The 22,500-nt window shown below is 35.0% G+C and overlaps 3 protein-coding genes and 2 non-coding genes across 5 annotated transcripts; 3 read left to right on the top strand and 2 right to left on the bottom strand.

Annotated features, from left to right (window-relative positions):
* Positions 1-806: 806 nt before the first annotated feature.
* On the bottom strand, positions 807-878 carry TRNAT-GGU (transfer RNA threonine (anticodon GGU)). Its single transcript has one exon. It is a non-coding gene; the product is annotated as a tRNA-Thr (tRNA).
* Positions 879-5,982: 5,104 nt separating this feature from the next.
* On the bottom strand, positions 5,983-6,053 carry TRNAC-GCA (transfer RNA cysteine (anticodon GCA)). The gene has a single exon. It is a non-coding gene; the product is annotated as a tRNA-Cys (tRNA).
* A 275-nt stretch (positions 6,054-6,328) lies between these two features.
* On the top strand, positions 6,329-10,086 carry LOC135662990 (DNA-directed RNA polymerase subunit beta-like). Its single transcript, XM_065176734.1, has one exon. It carries the CDS (start codon positions 6,907-6,909, stop codon positions 10,069-10,071), a length of 3,165 nt encoding a protein of 1,054 aa, XP_065032806.1. The 5' UTR covers positions 6,329-6,906; the 3' UTR covers positions 10,072-10,086.
* Positions 10,087-10,135: 49 nt separating this feature from the next.
* LOC135662991 (DNA-directed RNA polymerase subunit beta') lies at positions 10,136-17,481 on the top strand. The gene is made up of 2 exons (XM_065176735.1): positions 10,136-10,588; positions 11,302-17,481. The coding sequence occupies exons 1-2, from the start codon at positions 10,136-10,138 to the stop codon at positions 12,928-12,930; spliced, it is 2,082 nt and encodes a 693-aa protein (XP_065032807.1). The 3' UTR covers positions 12,931-17,481.
* Positions 17,482-17,820: 339 nt separating this feature from the next.
* On the top strand, positions 17,821-21,381 carry LOC135662992 (ATP synthase subunit a, chloroplastic). Its single transcript, XM_065176736.1, has one exon. It carries the CDS (start codon positions 18,489-18,491, stop codon positions 19,230-19,232), a length of 744 nt encoding a protein of 247 aa, XP_065032808.1. The 5' UTR covers positions 17,821-18,488; the 3' UTR covers positions 19,233-21,381.
* The last annotated feature ends 1,119 nt before the right edge of the window (positions 21,382-22,500 follow it).

Here is a 22,500-nt window from a genome sequence, read left to right as displayed (position 1 = left end):
TCCTATGACTCATATTACAGTTACAGAGTATATCTTTTAACGGGTCAAACAAACAAAAAAAAGAAAATTCACTGTTTTTTCCTGCCCCTAAACTAGATTAAATATTTAAATAATGGTAGACTGGAAATGAAAGTAAAGTCCCTTTCTCGCATTCGTTCTCTATTGCATTGGCGGAAGAACAAAACAATATCTGATTCTGAAATCAAGGAAAGATATTGAAAAATATATTTTCGAAATAAACTTTTATATGTAGCGGAAAAGAATATCGATTTATTCCCATGGAGCATTCAGTAAGAAGAAGATTCATTAAATCGGAAATATCGACAAATTCCTGACTTGCGTGGTCTAAGGAAATAAAAAAATCCGCTTGTACAATTTCATCTATATCGAATTTTAATATCAGAATAGCCGATATAGTCGTCATTCAATGGGTTAGGTCCACTTACTTTTTCTTGATTTAGAATTTGATGCTGGGTTTGATAAAAACAATGGAGAAGTAAGAATACTTTGGTTTGGCGATTCATAATAGCGATTGGACATCTAGAATATTCCTGTCCAAAAACAAAAATTTGAATAATTAGACATGAAGAGGACTACTTTGTCAGTACAGAGTAGACTAGTTCTAATAACTACAATTATTCATTATTATTTATACTAATAATAATGAATAATGTTTCACTTTTTAACTATAACTCGTAATAATCAGAAGTCATTATAATGGTGGTTACCCTTTTCTTTTTAGAAATAAAAAGAAATCTCTATTCTCCACCGAAAAACAAAGACTCAAACTTTAGTTTAGTGGAAAAAGCCCCTTATCGGATTTGAACCGATGACTTACGCCTTACCATGGCGTTACTCTACCACTGAGTTAAAAGGGCTTGTTTTATTCGATTCATGAATTATAGCCTTTTTCCATTATGAGTCTACTGCATAATATATGTACATGATATATACATATATGCACATAATATATACATAGTTCATTTAGGAGCAATCAATTTGATTTACCCCCCAAAAGTAAAAAGTGGGCAAATTTTTTATTTTTTTTTTTGATAAAAATAATGCAGTGAATTGTTTCAAGACCGACCCCGCTTGTTTACCTTTACTGACTCATCAAAACAAGATTCACTTGATTGATACATGTACCAATCTGACATCGACATAGATTCGATAGATTTTCTTGAATCATGTGATGAGGGTATTCGTACCCTGAACCGAATTCTTATAAAAAAATAAAAAAGAAAAAAGGAAAATTTCTATCGTTTTTTAATTTTCTGACTTAATGTGAGATAGTGATAGGCATATTTTATCTGAACAATGAACGAAGCAATGAGTTAAGTTAAAATTAATGAGTTAAAATTGAAGAAAAGAAATTAAGTGGGGTTCTACCCCCTTTTCTGTTCTGTCGGACCAATCACTGCCTGAACTGACGGAGTCCTGTACCTCCTTTCGCTATATAAAATAGTATGGGATGGTTCATTCATGAACCATCAAATCCAAAACAAAATTCTATGGAATCATAACATAAAAGTAGAAAAGAGTGTTCAGATCTAGTCATATCATTAGATTATATTGACAATTCCAAAAAACTACTCATACTATCATCATAGTATGATGACAGTTGGGCGGATATGCCCCTATCGTCTAGTGGTTCAGGACATCTCTCTTTCAAGGAGGCAGCGGGGATTCGACTTCCCCTGGGGGTACTACGAAAGGAAGTTGATCATGGATTATCAATAAGCCTAGAAGGAATTCTTCCTGGGTCGATGCCCGAGCGGTTAATGGGGACGGACTGTAAATTCGTTGGCGATATGTCTACGCTGGTTCAAATCCAGCTCGGCCCAAAAATTCGCCGCTCCATGAATATGATATAACCAATGATATAACCAATTTGTCCCCCAGAAACAAAAATACCTGATCCGTAAAAGAGAAAGAGTCCATTTTTGTTTCTCTATCCATGTTTTTCTCATTCGTTCTGATCTTTTCTTTCTAACGATCTAGATTCATAATACTTAATCAAAGCAAAGATTATGAAAGGAAAAATCGTTTTTTCTCAATGAAAGGTTGATTATCTATTTTTGGCAATAAAATAAAATAAACACAGGTTACTAGTAATCCGTGTCACTTTCACTATAGTCCATATCTATGTGTTCTATGTGTATATGATATCAGTTAGTATATCATTCGTGTCTCTGTTACAACGCGACGAAGAAAATGTTTTTCTGAAACCATTAAGAATATGTATACCATACACCTCGCTGGGATTGTAGTTCAATTGGTCAGAGCACCGCCCTGTCAAGGCGGAAGCTGCGGGTTCGAGCCCCGTCAGTCCCGAACTAGGATCCGACCGATGAATGGAGAAATGAATTTATCTATTTTCCGTGAAAAAGGAGACAGGGGGCAAGATCTAATCCCCAGTGGAGATCCTTATTTCTTTTGTTTTTCATTTCGCATTTATCATCAGACAAATACAGGAATTTCCATTTCTTCCACTAGTGCCGAGTGATAAGGGAGAGACATAACATATATAGATTCGTACAATCGGTGGTATTCCTATATTTAGTATTTTAAGAGATACTCGTCTGACTTTCTTTTTCGATTTTCTTGATAAATGAAATAGAATAGAGTGCTCCTATTTTTACCGAGAGTACATACGCAAATTGTATTCGTTTATTGTACAATACATAATGAACTTAACATAATTACCTCGACAGAGTACTTGTCAGGTTAAACGACAACCCTTTTTAGCTTCGACTTTGTTTGTGTATCCTCAATGACTAATTGGAAACAATCTATCTCATTCTCATTTAAATTGCACACTGAATTTTTGATGTATGCCTTCCAGTCCCAATCGAAGAAAGAGATACTAATCAAATAAAAGAAAAGACCAAGCAACGTTCCTTTTTATTAAATTTGTTGGAATTATATTAGATCTTTTATACTTAACCCGTCCTTTTTCCATCTCACTTCTACTCTTTGGATCTGTGTGTGATTCATAGAATACCAGTCATATAATACCTCATAATTGTATGTACATAATTGTATGTATAAGTATAACGAAGGAGGAGTATATAAGGAAGACGGTAGGGTTATTTATAGAAAAGAAAAAGTGGAAAAGGATGAAAATTCAATGGGATTCTTTATTGGATCAGGAATCCCATTTCAGATTTAGTATGGATAAAGGATCTTCCTATGTTATACTATTCAATTCTCGACGATGAATCGATTTGATAGATCAGATATTGTTATTCATAATATTGATCCGATTCAGTATCATCAGGATGCAATTCATCCCATTGAATTTACAGGAATCAAATTTCTCATCTCTATGGGATTAGATCCCGAGTTATTGCGAAGTAAAAAAACAATGAGATTATGGAAGTAAATATTCTCGCATTTATTGCTACTGCACTGTTCATTCTAGTTCCTACTGCCTTTTTACTTATCATCTACGTAAAAACAGTCAGTCAAAATGATTAATTTGACTGAAACTTGATTTATTAGTTCTTATCAATGATTGAATAAATGAAAGAAACGGATTCAAACTCCAAGTCTTAAATGAAATGATCTGTCTGGAATCATAAGTATCTGAGATAATAAGTATCTGAGATAGTAGTATCTGAGCCGAGATAGTATGGTATAGTATTTATTATCCTATTAATGATTTTCATAGAAAGTTGTACTGTATACAGATATAGGCTTTTATATAGAGAAAGCCTATATCTAGGTCAATATACAATATGTATGTACATAGATTAGATGTATATCTAAATAGTACATCAAAATAACAGTCCAATTCTATTATTTTTTTGGCTACATTTACTTGTGTGGATTTCGATCAATTCAAAATAATTGAAGACCAACTCTTCTAATTCCTGGCTTTCTTAGAATTTATATATATATAGGTATAGGTCCCGAGATCTATCAAAGGAATCAATGGAGCAAGACAAAAAGAGTATGGGCATATTCTACTATAAATTAAATAAAAAAAAAGATAAAAGAAAACGAAACCAAAGAAAAGAATCTTTTTCTTTTTTTAGATTTCCCATCTCAAGAAGTCATTGCTTGATCTATTAACAGATGATCTGCGGAGTTCTATTCCATGATAACTTCTTCAGATTTGAAAAAGAAGTAGATTAATAGAGTAGACCTTCCCAATTTTTTATGCTTAAACATGACATGAGATGAGTCAAAAAAAGCATAAAAAAATCTCTAGGAGTCTAAAAAAAAGGTGAAATGCGCGATATGTGGATCGCTCAACGGAAGAAAGATCTAATCTTATTATGTGTAGAACCTCTTTGGACAACAACTAGTCATTTCCAATAGAAAGTATGTATTGTCGTAATCTAATATAATTAGAATAGCGGAACGGCTTTCTCTTCTCTTAGAACAGTAAAAGTAAAGAAAGAGGGAAACAAATAAAGAAAAAAAGAAAAAACCAATTTCAGATTTTTTCTTTTTGTAATATCCATAATTCTGGTAAGAGCTGGTTTATCAAAATAGAATATTTAGGAAGAATTCGGTTGGAAAAAATTTCCTATCATGCGTAGATTTAGGTTTCGAAATACAACTATAGTAATCATTCATTCTTTGATCGAATGGTTATTATTCATTATTGTATTTTCTTATTCATTACTGTATTTCAGTATAATTTTGAAACAGAGACATTCTTTTTTTAAAGCTTTGCAAAACGATCAATTAAACAATTGATAGAATTCAATTACTCAATCGATTACTCGATTAGTAGTACCCCTAGAGTCCACTCCTTCCCCATACTACGAGTGAGAGGGAAAATGTAAAGACTACCATTAAAGCAGCCCAAGCGAGACTTACTATATCCATATAAATTATGTCTCCTATCTCTATGAAGGAATTATTCCATTATTGATCAATAATCATAGTGGAATCAATGGCGCAGAGTCAAAATGGAATTCTGACTTAACTTAAGGCTATTGATGAACCAATCCAATGAATCTACTCGTAACAAGATTATAAGATTTCTGGTAGAATCGGGAAGCATTAAGCATAAATACAATACACACACCTTTTCTCGGAAAATGAAATAACAAAGGAATACTCCTATCCCAATGGAACATGTAGGAGTACTAAGACCTATTGTTTGTTACCCTTTTTCATAAGCAAAAGACATCAAAATATACCATCAAGATAGATAACTATCTATCAGATACCTCTATTTCCTATTTGATCTAAGCCTTACTGTTTTTTTTGTGAAAGAATGGGGAGACACCATCACCAGTATTACATACATTCTTTCTTTTTTTCGTAATCCCCCTATCTTACACGGGCAAAGAAATTCCTACACGGGCAAAGAAATTTTTTTGTTTCTTCAACTTTTACTTTTACTCTTTACTCAATAAGAGCCGACCAACTATCCTGATTGAATGTTTGAGTACTCAGAGACTCTCGTGAGTCTGGATACAAAGTATCTTCAGTCCTTTCCACAACTTCTAAATTGATTTCCCATCAGCCTATCCAATCGAATTCCAGACAGAGTCAGTAGACACAACGGTGGTAGTGTAAAATAATTAGGAATTCTTGATAGTCTTTCGTACAATCTCTTCTTCAATCCTAGTAGCAAAAATGGAGTGTCCTTTAGGAACCTTTGGATACCAAGATTTCCGACCTCTTACTTTCGTAGTTTTGAATCCCAGAATTTACTTTCACTATTTATTTATTCTACTTATAAAATAAATGTCCGAACCAATCATAATCATATTAAAATCATAATCATATTAATAAGTAAGGCTTACTTCATCCCTATTTGTACCGGTTTGGGCCACACCCAAAGCCCGGATTTTTAGAAAAAAATTGACTTTCTTTAAAAAAATTGACTTTCTTTATAGAACTACAGATTCTAAAAATAAAGTATCGATAGGCTTATCCTTTTGCCTCTCCTTCTCCGGGGACAGAATTCGTCGAGTTAAATCAGCAGAATAAGAAATCCCAAGTTTTTTGTTGATCAGGCGACACCCAGATTTGAACTGGGGATAAAGGATTTGCAGTCCCCCGCCTTACCACTTGGCCATGTCGCCAAACCAAATTCGATCCAAATAAGATAAAAAATAGATTTCTGGTCAAAGACTGAAAAATTCAGGGCAAATTGGAACCATTAACTATTTGTTTTGTTGTTTTGAATTAGCGAAAGGTTCTTCAATTTGTATCTCAAATTGTTGCGTTTCCTTAATGGCATAACAAAATCAAATTGATTTATGACTAATTCAGTATCAATTATTTTCAATAATCAATCTTTTTCAATTTCAATTATAACAATATAAATTATAACAATAATATGTGTATATGTAAACCTCAAAACAGAAATTGTTACACAGATACCGCTCTTATGTACATATCCCATATCCCTATAGAGAATCGTCGTGCCTTCTTTTTTCATTTTCTATATGCAATAGAAAAAATAGGAATTATGATATAGTGCGACCTGACTTCTGTTGCCACAAGTGAAATTACGATAAAAGATGTGATATGCGGACAGGTAGATAGCTATATTGGCATGCACTTAATAAATATTACTCCTATTACGCAATTCAATCATATTCTATATATTCTACTAGCAAAAAAATAATTCGAAATTTTTTTTGAACATGAAATGAAACTCAAATAAAATTAAGTATGCTAAAAAGGGAAACTCTATATTGTTCCTGTTGTACCTGTCGCAAATTCGAACTTGCGTCGAAAATGCTCTTCATTCCTCTGTCTCATTTCCGTTCATACGTATGAAATACATATATGGTATATGGAGTTGGCTAAAATTTCATGTGATTCAGTAAACAGAATATACATTCCATCATTGCTAGATCGATCCGTATGGTTCGATAAATAGTGAGCTAATAATGGGATTTTTCAATAAACAGGAAACTTAAGATTAAGATGCTCCGGAATGATGGAAATGAGGGAATGTCCACAATACCTGGATTTAGTCAGATCCAATTTGAGGGATTTTGTAGGTTCATTAATGAGGGCTTGACGGAAGAATTTCATAAGTTTCCAAAAATTGAAGATACAGATCAAGAAATTGAATTTAAATTATTTGTGGAAAGATATCAATTGGTAGAACCCTTGATAAACGAAAGAGATGCTGTGTATGAATCACTCACATATTCTTCTGAATTATATGTACCCGCGGGATTAATTTGGAAAACCGGTAGAGATATGCAAGAACAAACCGTTTTTATTGGAAACATTCCCCTAATGAATTCCCTGGGAACCTTTATAGTAAATGGAATATACAGAATTGTGATCAATCAAATATTGCAAAGTCCTGGTATTTACTACCGTTCAGAATTGGACCATAACGGAATTTCTGTCTATACCAGCACAATAATATCAGATTGGGGAGGAAGATCGGAATTAGAAATTGATAGAAAAGCAAGGATATGGGCCCGTGTAAGTAGGAAACAAAAAATATCTATTCTAATTCTATCATCAGCTATGGGTTCGAATCTAAGAGAAATTCTAGATAATGTTTGTTACCCTGAAATTTTCTTGTCTTTCCCGAATGATAAGGAGAAAAAAAAGATTGGGTCAAAAGAAAATGCTATTTTGGAATTTTATCAACAATTTGCTTGTGTAGGCGGGGATCCGGTATTTTCTGAGTCTTTATGTAAAGAATTACAAAAGAAATTTTTTCAACAAAGATGTGAATTAGGAAGGATTGGTCGACGAAATATGAACCGGAGACTGAATCTTGATATACCTCAGAACAATACATTTTTATTACCACGAGATGTATTGGCTGCTGCGGATCATTTGATCGGAATTAAATTTGGAATGGGTACACTTGACGATATGAATCACTTGAAAAATAAACGGATTCGTTCTATAGCGGATCTGTTACAGGATCAATTCGGACTGGCTCTTGTTCGTTTAGAAAATGCGGTTCGAGGAACTATATGTGGAGCAATTCGGCATAAATTGATACCGACTCCTCAAAATTTGGTAACTTCAACTTCATTAACAACCACTTATGAATCGTTTTTTGGCCTACATCCTTTATCTCAAGTTTTGGATCGAACTAATCCATTGACACAAATCGTTCATGGGCGAAAATTGAGTTATTTGGGTCCTGGAGGATTGACGGGGCGAACTGCTAGTTTTCGGATACGAGATATTCATCCTAGCCACTATGGACGTATTTGTCCAATTGACACGTCCGAAGGAATCAATGTTGGACTTATTGGATCCTTAGCCATTCATGTGAGGATTGGCCATTGGGGATCTATAGAGAGTCCATTTTATGAAATATCTGAAAGATCAAAAGAGGCACAGATAGTTTATTTATCACCAAATAGAGATGAATATTATATGGTAGCAGCGGGAAATTCTTTGGCCTTGAATCGGGGTATTCAGGAAGAACAGGTTGTTCCAGCCCGATACCGTCAAGAGTTCCTGACTATTGCATGGGAACAGATTCATCTTAGAAGTATTTTTCCCTTCCAATATTTTTCTATTGGAGCTTCCCTCATTCCTTTTATCGAGCATAATGATGCGAATCGGGCTTTAATGAGTTCTAATATGCAGCGCCAAGCAGTTCCGCTTTCTCAGTCCGAGAGGTGCATTGTTGGAACTGGACTGGAACGCCAAACGGCTCTGGATTCGGGGGTTTCCGCTATAGCCGAACACGAGGGAAAGATCATTTATACTGACCCTCACAAGATCATTTTATCAAGTAATGGGGACACTACTATAAGTATAAGTATTCCATTAGTTATCTATCAACGTTCCAACAAAAATACTTGTATGCATCAAAAACCTCAGGTTCCGCGGGGTAAATGCATTAAAAAAGGACAAATTTTAGCGGACGGTGCGGCTACAGTTGGGGGGGAACTTGCTTTAGGAAAAAACGTATTAGTAGCTTATATGCCATGGGAGGGTTACAATTCTGAAGACGCAGTACTAATTAGCGAACGTCTGGTATATGAAGATATTTATACTTCTTTTCACATCCGGAAATATGAAATTCAGACTCATGTGACAAGCCAAGGACCTGAAAGAATCACTAAGGAAATACCACATCTAGAGGCTCATTTACTCCGCAATTTAGACAGAAATGGAGTTGTGATGCTGGGATCTTGGGTAGAAACAGGTGATATTTTAGTAGGTAAATTAACACCTCAGACAGCAAACGAATCGTCGTATGCTCCAGAGGATAGATTATTACGAGCCATACTTGGAATTCAGGTATCCACTGCAAAAGAAACTTCTCTAAAACTACCTATAGGCGGAAGAGGTCGCGTTATTGATGTGAGATGGATCCGGAAAAAGGGGGGTTCCTGTTATAATTCAGAAATGATTCGTGTATATATTTCACAGAAACGTGAAATCAAAGTAGGTGATAAAGTAGCTGGAAGACATGGGAATAAGGGTATCATTTCAAAAATTTTGCCTAGACAAGATATGCCCTATTTGCAAGATGGAACACCTGTTGATATGGTCTTCAACCCATTAGGAGTACCATCACGAATGAATGTGGGACAGATATTTGAATGCTCGCTCGGGTTAGCGGGGGATCTGCTAAAGAGACATTATAGAATAGCACCTTTTGATGAGAGATATGAGCAAGAGGCTTCGAGAAAACTAGTGTTTTCCGAATTATATGAAGCCAGTAAGCAAACAAAAAATCCATGGGTATTTGAACCCGAATATCCGGGAAAAAGCAGAATATTTGATGGAAGAACAGGAAATCCTTTTGAACAACCTGTTCTAATAGGAAAGTCCTATATTTTAAAATTAATTCATCAAGTTGATGATAAAATCCATGGACGTTCTAGTGGACATTACGCACTTGTTACACAACAACCCCTTAGAGGAAGGGCGAAGCAAGGGGGACAACGAGTAGGGGAAATGGAAGTTTGGGCTCTAGAGGGATTTGGTGTTGCTCATATTTTACAAGAGATGCTTACTTATAAATCTGATCATATTAGAGCTCGTCAAGAAGTACTTGGTGCTACGATCATTGGAGGAAGAGTATCTAACCCAGAAGATGCTCCAGAATCTTTTCGATTGCTCGTTCGAGAACTACGATCTTTAGCTTAGAACTGAATCATTTCCTTGTATCTGAGAAGAACTTCCAGATTAATAGGAAGGAAGCTTGATCTGAATGAATCAGAATTTCTATTCTATGATTGACCGGTATAAACATCAACAACTTCGAATTGGACTAGTTTCTCCTCAACAAATAAAGGCTTGGGCCAACAAAATTTTACCTAATGGAGAGATAGTTGGAGAGGTGACAAAGCCCTATACGTTTCATTATAAGACCAATAAACCAGAAAAAGATGGATTGTTTTGTGAAAGAATCTCTGGGCCCATAAAAAGTGGAATTTGTGCTTGTGGAAATTATCGAGTGATTGGAGCTGAAAAAGAAGACCCGAAATTTTGTGAACAATGCGGGGTGGAATTTGTTGATTCTCGGATACGAAGATATCAAATGGGATACATCAAACTCGCATGTCCAGTGACTCATGTGTGGTATTTGAAACGTCTTCCTAGTTATATCGCGAATCTTTTAGATAAACCCCTTAAGGAATTAGAAGGCCTAGTATACTGCGATGTGTGATTTGATCAAAATTTTCGTTTTACAGATTCGGACTGAGAAACTGTCATCCCATTCAATCCGATTGGGGTGCCCCCGGCTCTGACATGTGTTTTGGGAGAAGTAAAAGTAACACGAAACTCAGAATTATAGGTGTATTCAATACTTCCAAATGCAAGGGGAATTGATCCATGGTCGATTCCGTATAAATAGGAATTGCTAGTTATACCTCGTGAAAAAACACTTTTTTGTGGAATCAGCTATTCCATTTCTTTATAGAGAGATTCCGTTTAAGCAAGCAAATATAGTATGGTTACAGAAGTCTATCTATCGCATATATGCTTCAAGGGGCATCATGGGATAACCATCGAGGTGAGTAGGGACCTAAAGGATCGAATAGAACGATATATAGACAAGTAAATCCCTTACGAGTCCCAAAGTATTCTTTTAAGGGGATTCATCATTTGACGGGAAGTAGACTACTCAAAAATCCTACATTTTTATTTTGTCATAAGTAATTCGGAAAATGAAAGTAAAAAAAGAAGAATGAATCGTTGGTCCTTAGTGGGAACTTGAGTAAGGAGTAGTTCTTTGTTTGTAGGGTTTTTCGAACAAACTTTTTAAATAAGAAAGAATCCCCTTTTTGAGGTAACTACTTGAGCCGGATGAAAGGAAACCTTCACGTCCGATTTTAAAAGGGGGAATCCAATCCTACAGGAACCTATCTCGATTTTTCTTTTGCTAGGCCCATAGCGAAAAAACCTACTTTCTTACGATTACGAGGTTTATTCGAATATGAAATCCAATCTCGGAAATACAGCATACCACTTTTTTTTACTACCCAAGGCTTCGAGACATTTCGAAATCGAGAAATCTCTACAGGAGCAGGTGCTATCAGAGAACAATTAGCCGATTCAGATTTGCGAATTATTACGGGTAATTCATTAGTAGAATGGAAGGAATTAGGGGAGGAGGGGTCCACTGGAAATGAATGGGAAGATAGAAAAATTAGAAGAAGAAAGGATTTTTTGGTTAGACGCATGGAATTAGCTAAACATTTTATTCGAACAAATGTAGAACCAGAATGGATGGTTTTGTGCTTATTACCAGTTCTTCCTCCCGAGTTGAGACCAATCATTCAGATAGATGGGGGTAAACTAATGAGTTCGGATATTAATGAACTCTATAGACGAGTTATCTATCGGAATAATACTCTTACCGATCTATTAGCAACAAGTAGATCTACGCCAGGGGAATTAGTAATGTGTCAGGAGAAATTGGTACAAGAGGCCGTGGATACACTTCTTGATAATGGGATCCGTGGACAACCAATGAGGGATGGTCATAATAAAGTTTACAAGTCATTTTCAGATGTAATTGAAGGCAAAGAGGGAAGATTTCGTGAGACTCTGCTTGGTAAACGTGTCGATTATTCGGGACGTTCCGTCATTGTCGTGGGTCCTTCGCTTTCATTACATCAGTGTGGATTACCTCGAGAAATAGCAATAGAGCTTTTCCAAACATTTGTAATTCGTGGTCTAATCAGACAACATGTTGCTTCTAACATAGGAATTGCTAAAAGTAAAATTCGGGAAAAAGAACCCATTGTATGGGAAATACTTCAAGAAGTTATGCGGGGGCATCCTGTATTATTGAATAGAGCACCCACCCTGCACAGATTAGGCATACAGGCGTTCCAACCCTTTTTAGTGGAGGGACGCGCTATTTGTTTACATCCATTAGTTTGTAAGGGTTTCAATGCAGACTTTGATGGGGATCAAATGGCTGTTCATGTACCTTTATCTTTGGAAGCTCAAGCGGAGGCTCGTTTACTTATGTTTTCTCATATGAATCTCTTGTCTCCAGCTATTGGGGATCCTATTTCCGTACCAACTCAAGATATGCTTATCGGACTCTATTTATTAACGATCGGGAATCGTCGAGGTATTTGTGCAAATAGGTATAATCCATATAGATATAGTTGCGGAAACTACCAAAATAAAAAGGTTGACAATAAAAAAAATGACTATAGGTATACGGAAAAGAAAGAACCCTATTTTTCTAGTTCCTATGATGCACTTGGAGCTTATCAACAGAAACGAATTAGTTTAGATAGTCCTTTGTGGCTCCGATGGAGACTAGATCAACGTGTCATTGGCTCAAGAGAAGTTCCCATCGAAGTTCAATATGAATCTTTGGGTACTTATCATGAGATTTATGGGCACTATCTAATAGAAGGAAGTGTAACAAAGGAAATCCGTTGTATATACATTCGAACTACTCTTGGTCATATTTCTTTTTATCGGGAAATAGAAGAAGCCATACAGGGGTTTTGTCGAGCCTACTCATACGCTATCTAAACTAAGAAATCAGATTAGGCGATGTTCGTGCCCATGGGAATTCGGGTCTCCCCAATTTCACTGGTATCATAATTTCTGAATTTCTGCGTGAATCAAGATTGAGATTGAGGAAAGGAAGTTTTCGAATCACTAACTCAGGTCCATTGTCGAATCCTACTTAGCAGAATAAATATAAGAGGTACTGTACTTATGGCAGAACGGGCCGATCTGGTCTTTCACAATAAAGTGATAAATGGAACTGTTATGAAACGACTTATTAGCAGGTTAATAGATCATTTCGGAATGGCATATACATCACATATCTTGGATCAAGTAAAGACTTTGGGTTTCCAACAAGCCACTGCTACATCTATTTCATTAGGAATTGATGATCTTTTAACAATCCCTTCTAAGGGATGGTTAGTCCAAGACGCTGAACAACAAAGTTTTATTTTGGATAAACACCATCATTATGGGAATGTACACGCGGTAGAAAAATTACGTCAATCCATTGAGATATGGTATGCTACAAGTGAATATTTGAGACAAGAAATGAATCCTAATTTTCGGATGACTGATCCTTCTAATCCAGTATATCTAATGTCCTTTTCGGGAGCTAGGGGAAATGCATCTCAGATACACCAATTAGTAGGTATGAGAGGATTAATGTCGGATCCCCAAGGACAAATGATTGATTTACCCATTCAAAGCAATTTACGTGAAGGACTTTCTTTGACAGAATATATAATTTCCTGTTATGGAGCCCGCAAAGGAGTTGTAGATACTGCTGTACGAACATCAGATGCTGGATACCTCACACGTAGACTTGTTGAAGTAGTTCAACATATTATTGTACGTAGAACAGATTGTGGCACTATCCGAGGTATTTCCGTGAGTCCTCGAAATGGGATGACGGAAAAAATTTTTGTCCAAACACTAATTGGTCGTGTATTAGCGGACGATATATATATCGGTCTACGATGCCTTGCCACTCGAAATCAAGATATTGGGATTGGACTTGTCAATCGATTCATAACCTTTCGAGCACAACCAATATATATTCGAACCCCCTTTACTTGCAGGAGTACATCTTGGATCTGCCAATTATGTTATGGTCGGAGTCCTACTCATGGCGACCTGGTCGAATTGGGAGAAGCTGTAGGTATTATTGCGGGTCAATCAATTGGGGAACCAGGAACTCAACTAACATTAAGAACTTTTCATACCGGTGGAGTATTCACAGGCGGTACTGCCGAGCATGTACGAGCTCCTTCTAATGGAAAAATAAAATTCAATGAGGATTTGGTTCATCCCACACGTACCCGTCATGGGCATCCTGCTTTTCTATGTTCTATAGACTTGTATGTAACTATTGAGAGTCGGGATATTCTACATAATGTAAATATTCCACCAAAAAGTTTTATTTTAGTTCAAAATAATCAATATGTAGAATCAGAACAAGTGATTGCTGAGATTCGTGCTGGAACGTCCACTTTTCATTTTAAAGAGAAGGTACGAAAACATATTTATTCTGAATCAGAGGGAGAAATGCACTGGAGTACCGATGTCCACCATGCACCTGAATATACATATGGTAATGTTCATCTATTATCAAAAACGAGTCATTTATGGATATTAGCGGGAGGTCCGTGCAGATCCAGTATAGTGTCTTTTTCGCTCCACAAGGATCAAGATCAAATGAATGTTTATTCTTTTTCTGTCGAAGAAAGATATATCTCTGACCTATCAATGACTAATGGTCGAATAAGACATAAATTGTTGGATACTTCTGGTAAAAAAGATAAGAAAATTATTGACTATTCAATAAGACCTGATCAAACGATGTCTAATGGTCATTTGAATTTCATATATCCTTCTATTATCCAAGGGAATTCTTATTTCTTGGCGAAAAAGCGAAGAAATAGATTCATCATCCCATTACAATACAATCAAGAACGAGAGAAAGAACTAATACCCTGTTTTGGTATTTCGATCGAAATACCAAAACAGGGTATTTTACGTAGAAATAGTATTCTTGCTTATTTTGATGATCCACGATACAGAAGAAGCAATTCAGGAATTACTAAATATGGAACCGTAGAGGTCAATTCAATCATAAAAAAAGAGGATTTGATTGAGTATCGAGGACCAAAAGAATTTAGTCCGAAATACCAAACGAAAGTAGATCGGTTTTTTTTCATTCTCGAAGAAGTGCATATCTTACCCGGATCTTCGTTGATAATGGTCCGGAACAATAGTATCATTGGAGTAGATACACAACTCGCTTTAAATACAAGAAGTCGAGTAGGCGGATTAGTCCGAGTGGAGAGAAAAAAAAAAATATTGAACTAAAAATATTTTCCGGAGATATTTATTTTCCTGGAGAGGCAGATAAGATATCCAGGCACAGCGGCATTTTGATACCACCGGAAACAGAAAAAAAAATTTCTAAGGAATCAAAAAAATGGAAAAATTGGATCTATGTCCAACGGATCACACCTACCAAGAAAAAGTATTTTGTTTTGGTTCGACCCGTAGTCACATATGAAATAGCTGATGGCATAAATTTAGCAACACTTTTTCCTCAAGATCTCCTGCGGGAAAAGGATAATGTCCAACTTAGAGTTGTCAATTATATCCTTCATGGAAATGGCAAGTCAATTCGAGGAATTTCTCACACAAGTATTCAATTAGTTCGGACTTGCTTAGTATTGAATTGGGATCAAGAGCAAAAAGGTTCTCCGGAAGAGGTTCACGCTTCCTTTGTTGAGGTAAGAACAAATGATCTGATTCGAGATTTCATAAGAATTGAGTTAGTCAAGTCCACTATTTCGTATACCGGAAAAAGATATGATAGGGCAAGTTCCGGATTGATTTCCGATAATGGATTAGATCGCACAAATATCAATCCTTTTTTTTACAAGGCCAGGATTCAATCACTTACCCAACATCAAGGTACTATTGGTACATTGTTAAATCGAAATAAGGAATGCCAATCTTTGATAATTTTGTCATCATCCAATTGTTTTCGAATTGGCCCATTCAATGGTTCAAAATATAACAATATGACAAAAGAATCGGATCCCATAATCCCAATTAAGGATTTGCTGGGTCCCTTAGGCACTATTGTACCTAAAATAGCAAATTTCTATTCATCTTACCATTTAATAACTTATAATCAGATCTTGTTAAAGAAATATTTGCTACTTGACAATTTTCAACAGACTTTCCAAGTACTTCAAGTACTTAAATACTGTTTAATAGATGAAAATAGGAGGATTTATAACCCCGATCCATGCAGTAACATCATTTTGAATCCATTCCATTTGAATTGGCACTTTCTCCATCACGATTATTGGGAAGAGACATCTAAAAAAATTCGTCTTGGACAATTTTTTTGTGAAAATGTATGTCTATTCAAATACGAACCACACGTAGAAAAATCTGGTCAGATCATAATTGTTCATGTTGACTCCTTAGTTATAAGATCGGCTAAGCCCTATTTGGCCACTCCAGGAGCTACTGTTCATGGCCATTATGGAGAAATCTTTTACGAAGGAGATACATTAGTTACATTTATATATGAAAAATCGAGATCTGGTGACATAACGCAAGGTCTTCCAAAAGTGGAACAAATCTTAGAAGTACGTTCTATTGATTCAATATCGATGAACCTCGAAAGGAGAGTTGAAGGTTGGAACGAAGGTATACCAAAAATTCTTGGAATCCCCTGGGGATTCTTGATTCAAGCGGAGCTAACCATAGTTCAAAGTCGTATCTCTTTGGTTAATAAAATCCAAAAGGTTTATCGATCCCAGGGGGTACAGATCCATAATAGACATATAGAGATTATTGTACGTCAAGTAACATCAAAAGTGTTGGTTTCAGAAGATGGAATGTCTAATGTTTTTTCACCTGGGGAATTAATCGGATTGTTGCGAGCGGAACGAGCGGGGCGCGCTTTGGACGAAGCGATCTCTTATCGGGCAATCCTATTGGGAATAACGAGGGCATCTTTGAATACTCAAAGTTTCATATCCGAAGCAAGTTTTCAAGAAACCGCTCGAGTTTTAGCAAAAGCTGCTCTACGAGGTCGTATTGATTGGTTGAAAGGCCTGAAAGAGAACGTTGTTCTGGGTGGGATTATACCCGTTGGTACCGGATTCAAAAAATTAGTGCACCGTTCAAGGCAAGACAAGAACATTTATTTGGAAATCAAAAGAAAGAATCTATTCGATTTGGAAATGAGAGATATTTTGTTACACCATAGAGAATTATTTTGTTCTTACGTCCCATTTCCATGAGACATCAGAACAATCGTTTACGCGATTTCATGATTCCTAAGAGCAGATTCTTTTACTTTAACTATCTTTTCACTTTAACTATCTGTCTTTTAACTTAACTATCTGGTCCGAGTATTGATTTGGTAAAAAAAAAATAAGTAATTAAAAGACATTAATGGTTTGTACCGTGTATCAACGGTTAATTCCCGGTAGAAGGTTCCATCGGAACAATTATTTATTTCAAAGTACCTCGTCTCTTTGTTAAAAAAATAAAAAGAAAAAACAAAAAGGAAGTGTGGGGAAAAATGACAAGAAGATATTGGAACATCAATTTGGAAGAGATGATGGAGGCCGGAGTTCATTTTGGTCATGGTACTAAGAAATGGAATCCTAGAATGGCCCCTTACATCTCTGCAAAGCGTAAAGGTATTCATATTACAAATCTCACTAGAACGGCTCGTTTTTTATCAGAAGCCTGTGATTTAGTTTTTGATGCAGCAAGTAGGGGAAAAAACTTCTTAATTGTTGGTACCAAAAATAAAGCAGCGGATTCAGTAGCATCAGCTGCAATAAGGGCCCGGTGTCATTATGTTAATAAAAAATGGCTCGGTGGTATGTTAACGAATTGGTCTACTACGGAAACGAGACTTCAAAAGTTCAGGGATTTAAGAGCAGAACAAAAGATGGGGAAACTCAACCGTCTTCCCAAAAGAGATGCCGCAATGTTGAAGAGAAAATTATCTGCCTTGCAAACATATCTCGGCGGTATCAAATATATGACGGGATTGCCTGATATTGTGATCATCGTTGATCAGCAAGAAGAATATATGGCTCTTCGAGAATGTGTAATTTTAGGGATTCCGACGATTTGTTTAATCGATACAAATTGTGACCCCGATCTCGCAGATATTTCGATCCCAGCCAATGATGACGCTATAGCTTCAATCCGATTGGTTCTTAACAAATTAGTATCCGCAATTTGTGAGGGCCGTTGTAGCTATATAAGAAATCGTTGATTATGATTAAGAATAATTAGTTAATTATTTGGGGATTTTATAGATTTATTGGATCGGTTACTATTCTTGAATTAAAAAAAAGAAAAAACAAAATGGAAATGTGGGCATATTGATAATATGTTATGATGTTATGTGATTTCTTGGTATCCTATGTAATTTCTTGATATCCTAAATATACGATTGATGAATACAATTAGTGATTCAAGTTGGTGAGTTGAGAAAGAGATGGTTGAATCAAAATAATTTATTTTTTGAAGTTCAATTTTTGTTAGAGGACCATATGAATGTTATACCATGTTCCATTAAAACACTCAAGGGGTTATACGATATATCGGGTGTAGAAGTAGGCCAACATTTCTATTGGCAAATAGGAGGTTTACAAGTCCATGCCCAAGTACTTATCACTTCTTGGGTAGTAATTGCTATCTTATTAGGTTCGGTGATCCTAGCTGTTCGGAATCCACAAACCATTCCGACCGGCGGTCAGAATTTCTTCGAATATGTCCTTGAATTTATTCGAGACTTGAGCAAAACCCAGATTGGAGAAGAATATGGTCCTTGGGTTCCCTTTATTGGAACTATGTTCCTATTTATTTTTGTTTCTAACTGGTCAGGTGCTCTTTTACCTTGGAAAATTATACAGTTACCTCATGGGGAGTTAGCTGCGCCCACGAATGATATAAATACTACTGTTGCTTTAGCTTTACTCACGTCAGTCGCATATTTTTATGCGGGTCTTAGCAAAAAAGGATTGGGTTATTTTGGGAAATACATTCAACCAACTCCAATACTTTTACCAATTAACATCCTAGAAGATTTCACAAAACCCTTATCTCTTAGTTTTCGACTTTTCGGGAATATATTGGCTGATGAATTAGTAGTTGTCGTTCTTGTTTCTTTAGTCCCTTCAGTAGTTCCTATACCTGTCATGTTTCTTGGATTATTTACAAGTGGTATTCAAGCTCTTATTTTTGCAACGTTAGCTGCGGCTTATATAGGTGAATCCATGGAGGGTCATCATTGACTAGCTTTCAAAATAGTCTTTTTATTATTATTTTTTATTATTATTATTAAGTAAGTTTATCCCAATTCATGCGTGGTTCAAGATAATCCAATTGGTTGGGGAACATAATAACGTATTACTATATGACTTAGAGTTTTAGGAGAAAAGATGGACGGTATTACAGAATTGTAAAAAAAAAAAGAAGGGTTGGGGAGGTTATACTAGATGTATGTAATGTCTATAAGCTCGGACCCCGTCTATGTTTCTAGGAATGATTCTAGAATCCGATTTAATCTAAAAAAAATGCGGGTGGTTTACGTTATGGAAGAAACAAATATATATGTCATATTAGAATGACATTAGATATTCATTAGTTATATAAGGCTATCCCTATCATCCTATATAACATCACTATATTACATAATTACATGCTATTACTTAATTACATGCTATTACTTAATTACATACTATTACTATTTTTATAATCATAACTTCTACTCTGTAATCATAATATAATCCTATACATAATATAAAATATAATCCTATACATAATATAATCCTATAATGATAATATAATATAATAATAATATTAATATAATAATAATATAATAAATATAATAATAAATAATAATAAATAAATAAATAAATATAAGTAAATAAATATAAGTAATAAAATAAGTATTAGTTAACATTAATAATTAGTTTAATAGTTAATATTAATATAAGTATTAATATTCATATGTAAAATATCTAAGTATCAATTAAGTATTAGTTAATATAATCATTTATAATTATATTATCGATAATTATTAGTATTAATTATTACTATATATTGATATTGGTACTACTACATACTTTTATATTACTACATATTGATATATTGATATTGATTTGTATTGGTATTAATTTGATTGATATTGATTGCAGCTCACACTGCATTTAGTCACACTCCATTTAGACGGATTTCAATATCAGTCCTTCTATTTTGTCTGTGATTGTGGATTGAATGAACAAAGAGATGAACTCAAGAATGGTGTAGTAAAGAACGAAGAATTAAATGAAAGAGTGGTTCGAAACAAAGAAATACAATAGTTAGAACTGTATGCATATGGATTTACAAAAACTCCATTATGGGTAAAAACGAGATAGTTGTGACGATTCAGTTCAGTAATTTAGTAATATTATCATTTCAATTCGGAGTTTTTAGTTACTTCGGACCGCTGGATCTTAATGATAAAATGAGTAATAATTCATTGGTTGATTGTATCATTAACCATTTCTTTTTTTTTGTGCGAGGAACTTACCATGAATCCACTGATTTCTGCCGCTTCCGTTATTGCTGCTGGATTGGCCGTGGGGCTTGCTTCTATTGGACCTGGAGTTGGTCAAGGTACTGCTGCAGGCCAAGCTGTAGAAGGTATTGCGAGACAACCAGAAGCAGAGGGTAAAATACGAGGTACTTTATTGCTTAGTCTAGCTTTTATGGAAGCTTTAACAATTTACGGACTGGTCGTGGCGTTAGCGCTTTTATTTGCGAATCCTTTTGTTTAATCCTAGAAATAAATAGAAAAAGTACCTTACATACTTTTTTCTTATTTTATTAACTTTAACTTGGAATTGCCCTTTGCTTCTTCGAATTATATTTACACTTTACTTATAAATTACTTATTTGTTGAGACAATACGCCAGGAAGGGCTGATTTGAGGATGAGGAATTACCAGATTCGCTTGCTTTCTTCCTTTCTGTCCTTAGCTTAGTACAATAGAAAACTTTTTTACTTTCATTGTTCGAAGCGTTTCAACAAACGAAATAGTTATCAATTGATATGAGATCTAAGACCTAAGTAAAGTATCTTATTGGAAACTTCTTGAAAACTTAAAAAATAATAAATTTCAAACAAATGATTTAATCTATTGCCATTAAATAAAGTGGAAATGAAATTAATAAAAAGAAATCGATCAAAAAAAGGCGAGTGAAGTGATACAAAAAGAACTCTGTTCTTTGTTAGTCCTATCCATAAGAGAGGGGAGCATATGAAAAATGTAATCGATTCTTTCGTTTCCTTGGGTCACTGGCCATCCGCCGGGAGTTTCGGGTTTAATACCGATATTTTAGCAACAAATCCAATAAATCTAAGTGTAGTGCTTGGTGTATTGATTTATTTTGGAAAGGGAGTGTGTGCGAGTTGTGTATTTCAAGAATAGGTGGATCCATCCAGCTGCACTTTATTTATGGTATTTATAGGAGAAATAGGAAAAAGGTGCACGATCTCGACGAATTACTTCTGAATAAATTAAGAAATCATATGTAAGAACCATAGCATTTCGTGACTTATTGGTAAATCCACTTTGATTCTCTATCAACCAATAATGTGAGACCATTAACATGGTTAAAGCTAAATTGTTTAAAGTCCAGGTAAAACATGGTACTCTTTCTACCACTTCTACCACTACGTTAGTAACGAAATGGTTAAAAAAAAAATAGTTGGTAATTTATTTGATTTGATATAGAACACTCATATCGATAAAAGAATTTGAACCATTTACTAGAAAAATGAGCACTTTGCTTTTTTTATCTAATGCCGAAATGACGACCTATGTATAAAAAAAGAGGAATTTTTGGACTTGAAGAAACAAATAAAAAATATAATAATTATTATTTTCATTTTTTTAAATGAAAAATGAAATAGAATTCTAAAAATGAAAATGATAAATAAAATACAAAACAAATATAAATAAAATACAAATAAAGAAACAACTTTGCTGACAATTCTAGATTTTTGTCTGGTCTAGTCGGAAGAGTCCTCCTGATATTCTGGTCTTGTATCAGTTTTGACATCTTTGAATACAAACAGAAAAGAGAGGGTAGGCTCATTACATTAAAAAAGATATGGGAATACCCACACCATAAATAAAACATTAAAAAAGATATGGGAATACCCACACCATAAATAAAATAAATAATTGAGCGTGAGAGCCAAATGAATCGAAAGATTCATGTTTGGTTCGGGAAGAGATCATGGAAGTTTTGAAATTAATGATAAGATAATCTACTTTCATTAAATGATTTATTAGATAATCGAAAACAGAGGATTTTGAATACTATTCGAAATTCGGAAGAATTACGTAAAGGGGCCATTGAGCAGCTCGAAAGAGCCCGGGCTCGCTTACGTAAAGTGGAAATGGAAGCAGATGAGTATCGAATGAATGGATACTCTGAAATAGAACGAGAAAAACAAAATTTGATTAATGCCACTAGTAATAGTTTGGAACAATTAGAAAATTACAAA

Source organism: Musa acuminata, unplaced genomic scaffold, assembly GCF_036884655.1.
Source record: "Musa acuminata AAA Group cultivar baxijiao unplaced genomic scaffold, Cavendish_Baxijiao_AAA HiC_scaffold_667, whole genome shotgun sequence".
Lineage (NCBI taxonomy): Eukaryota > Viridiplantae > Streptophyta > Magnoliopsida > Zingiberales > Musaceae > Musa > Musa acuminata.
Note: the sequence above shows the minus strand (reverse complement) of the source record. Positions and strands in the feature narration are given on the sequence as shown.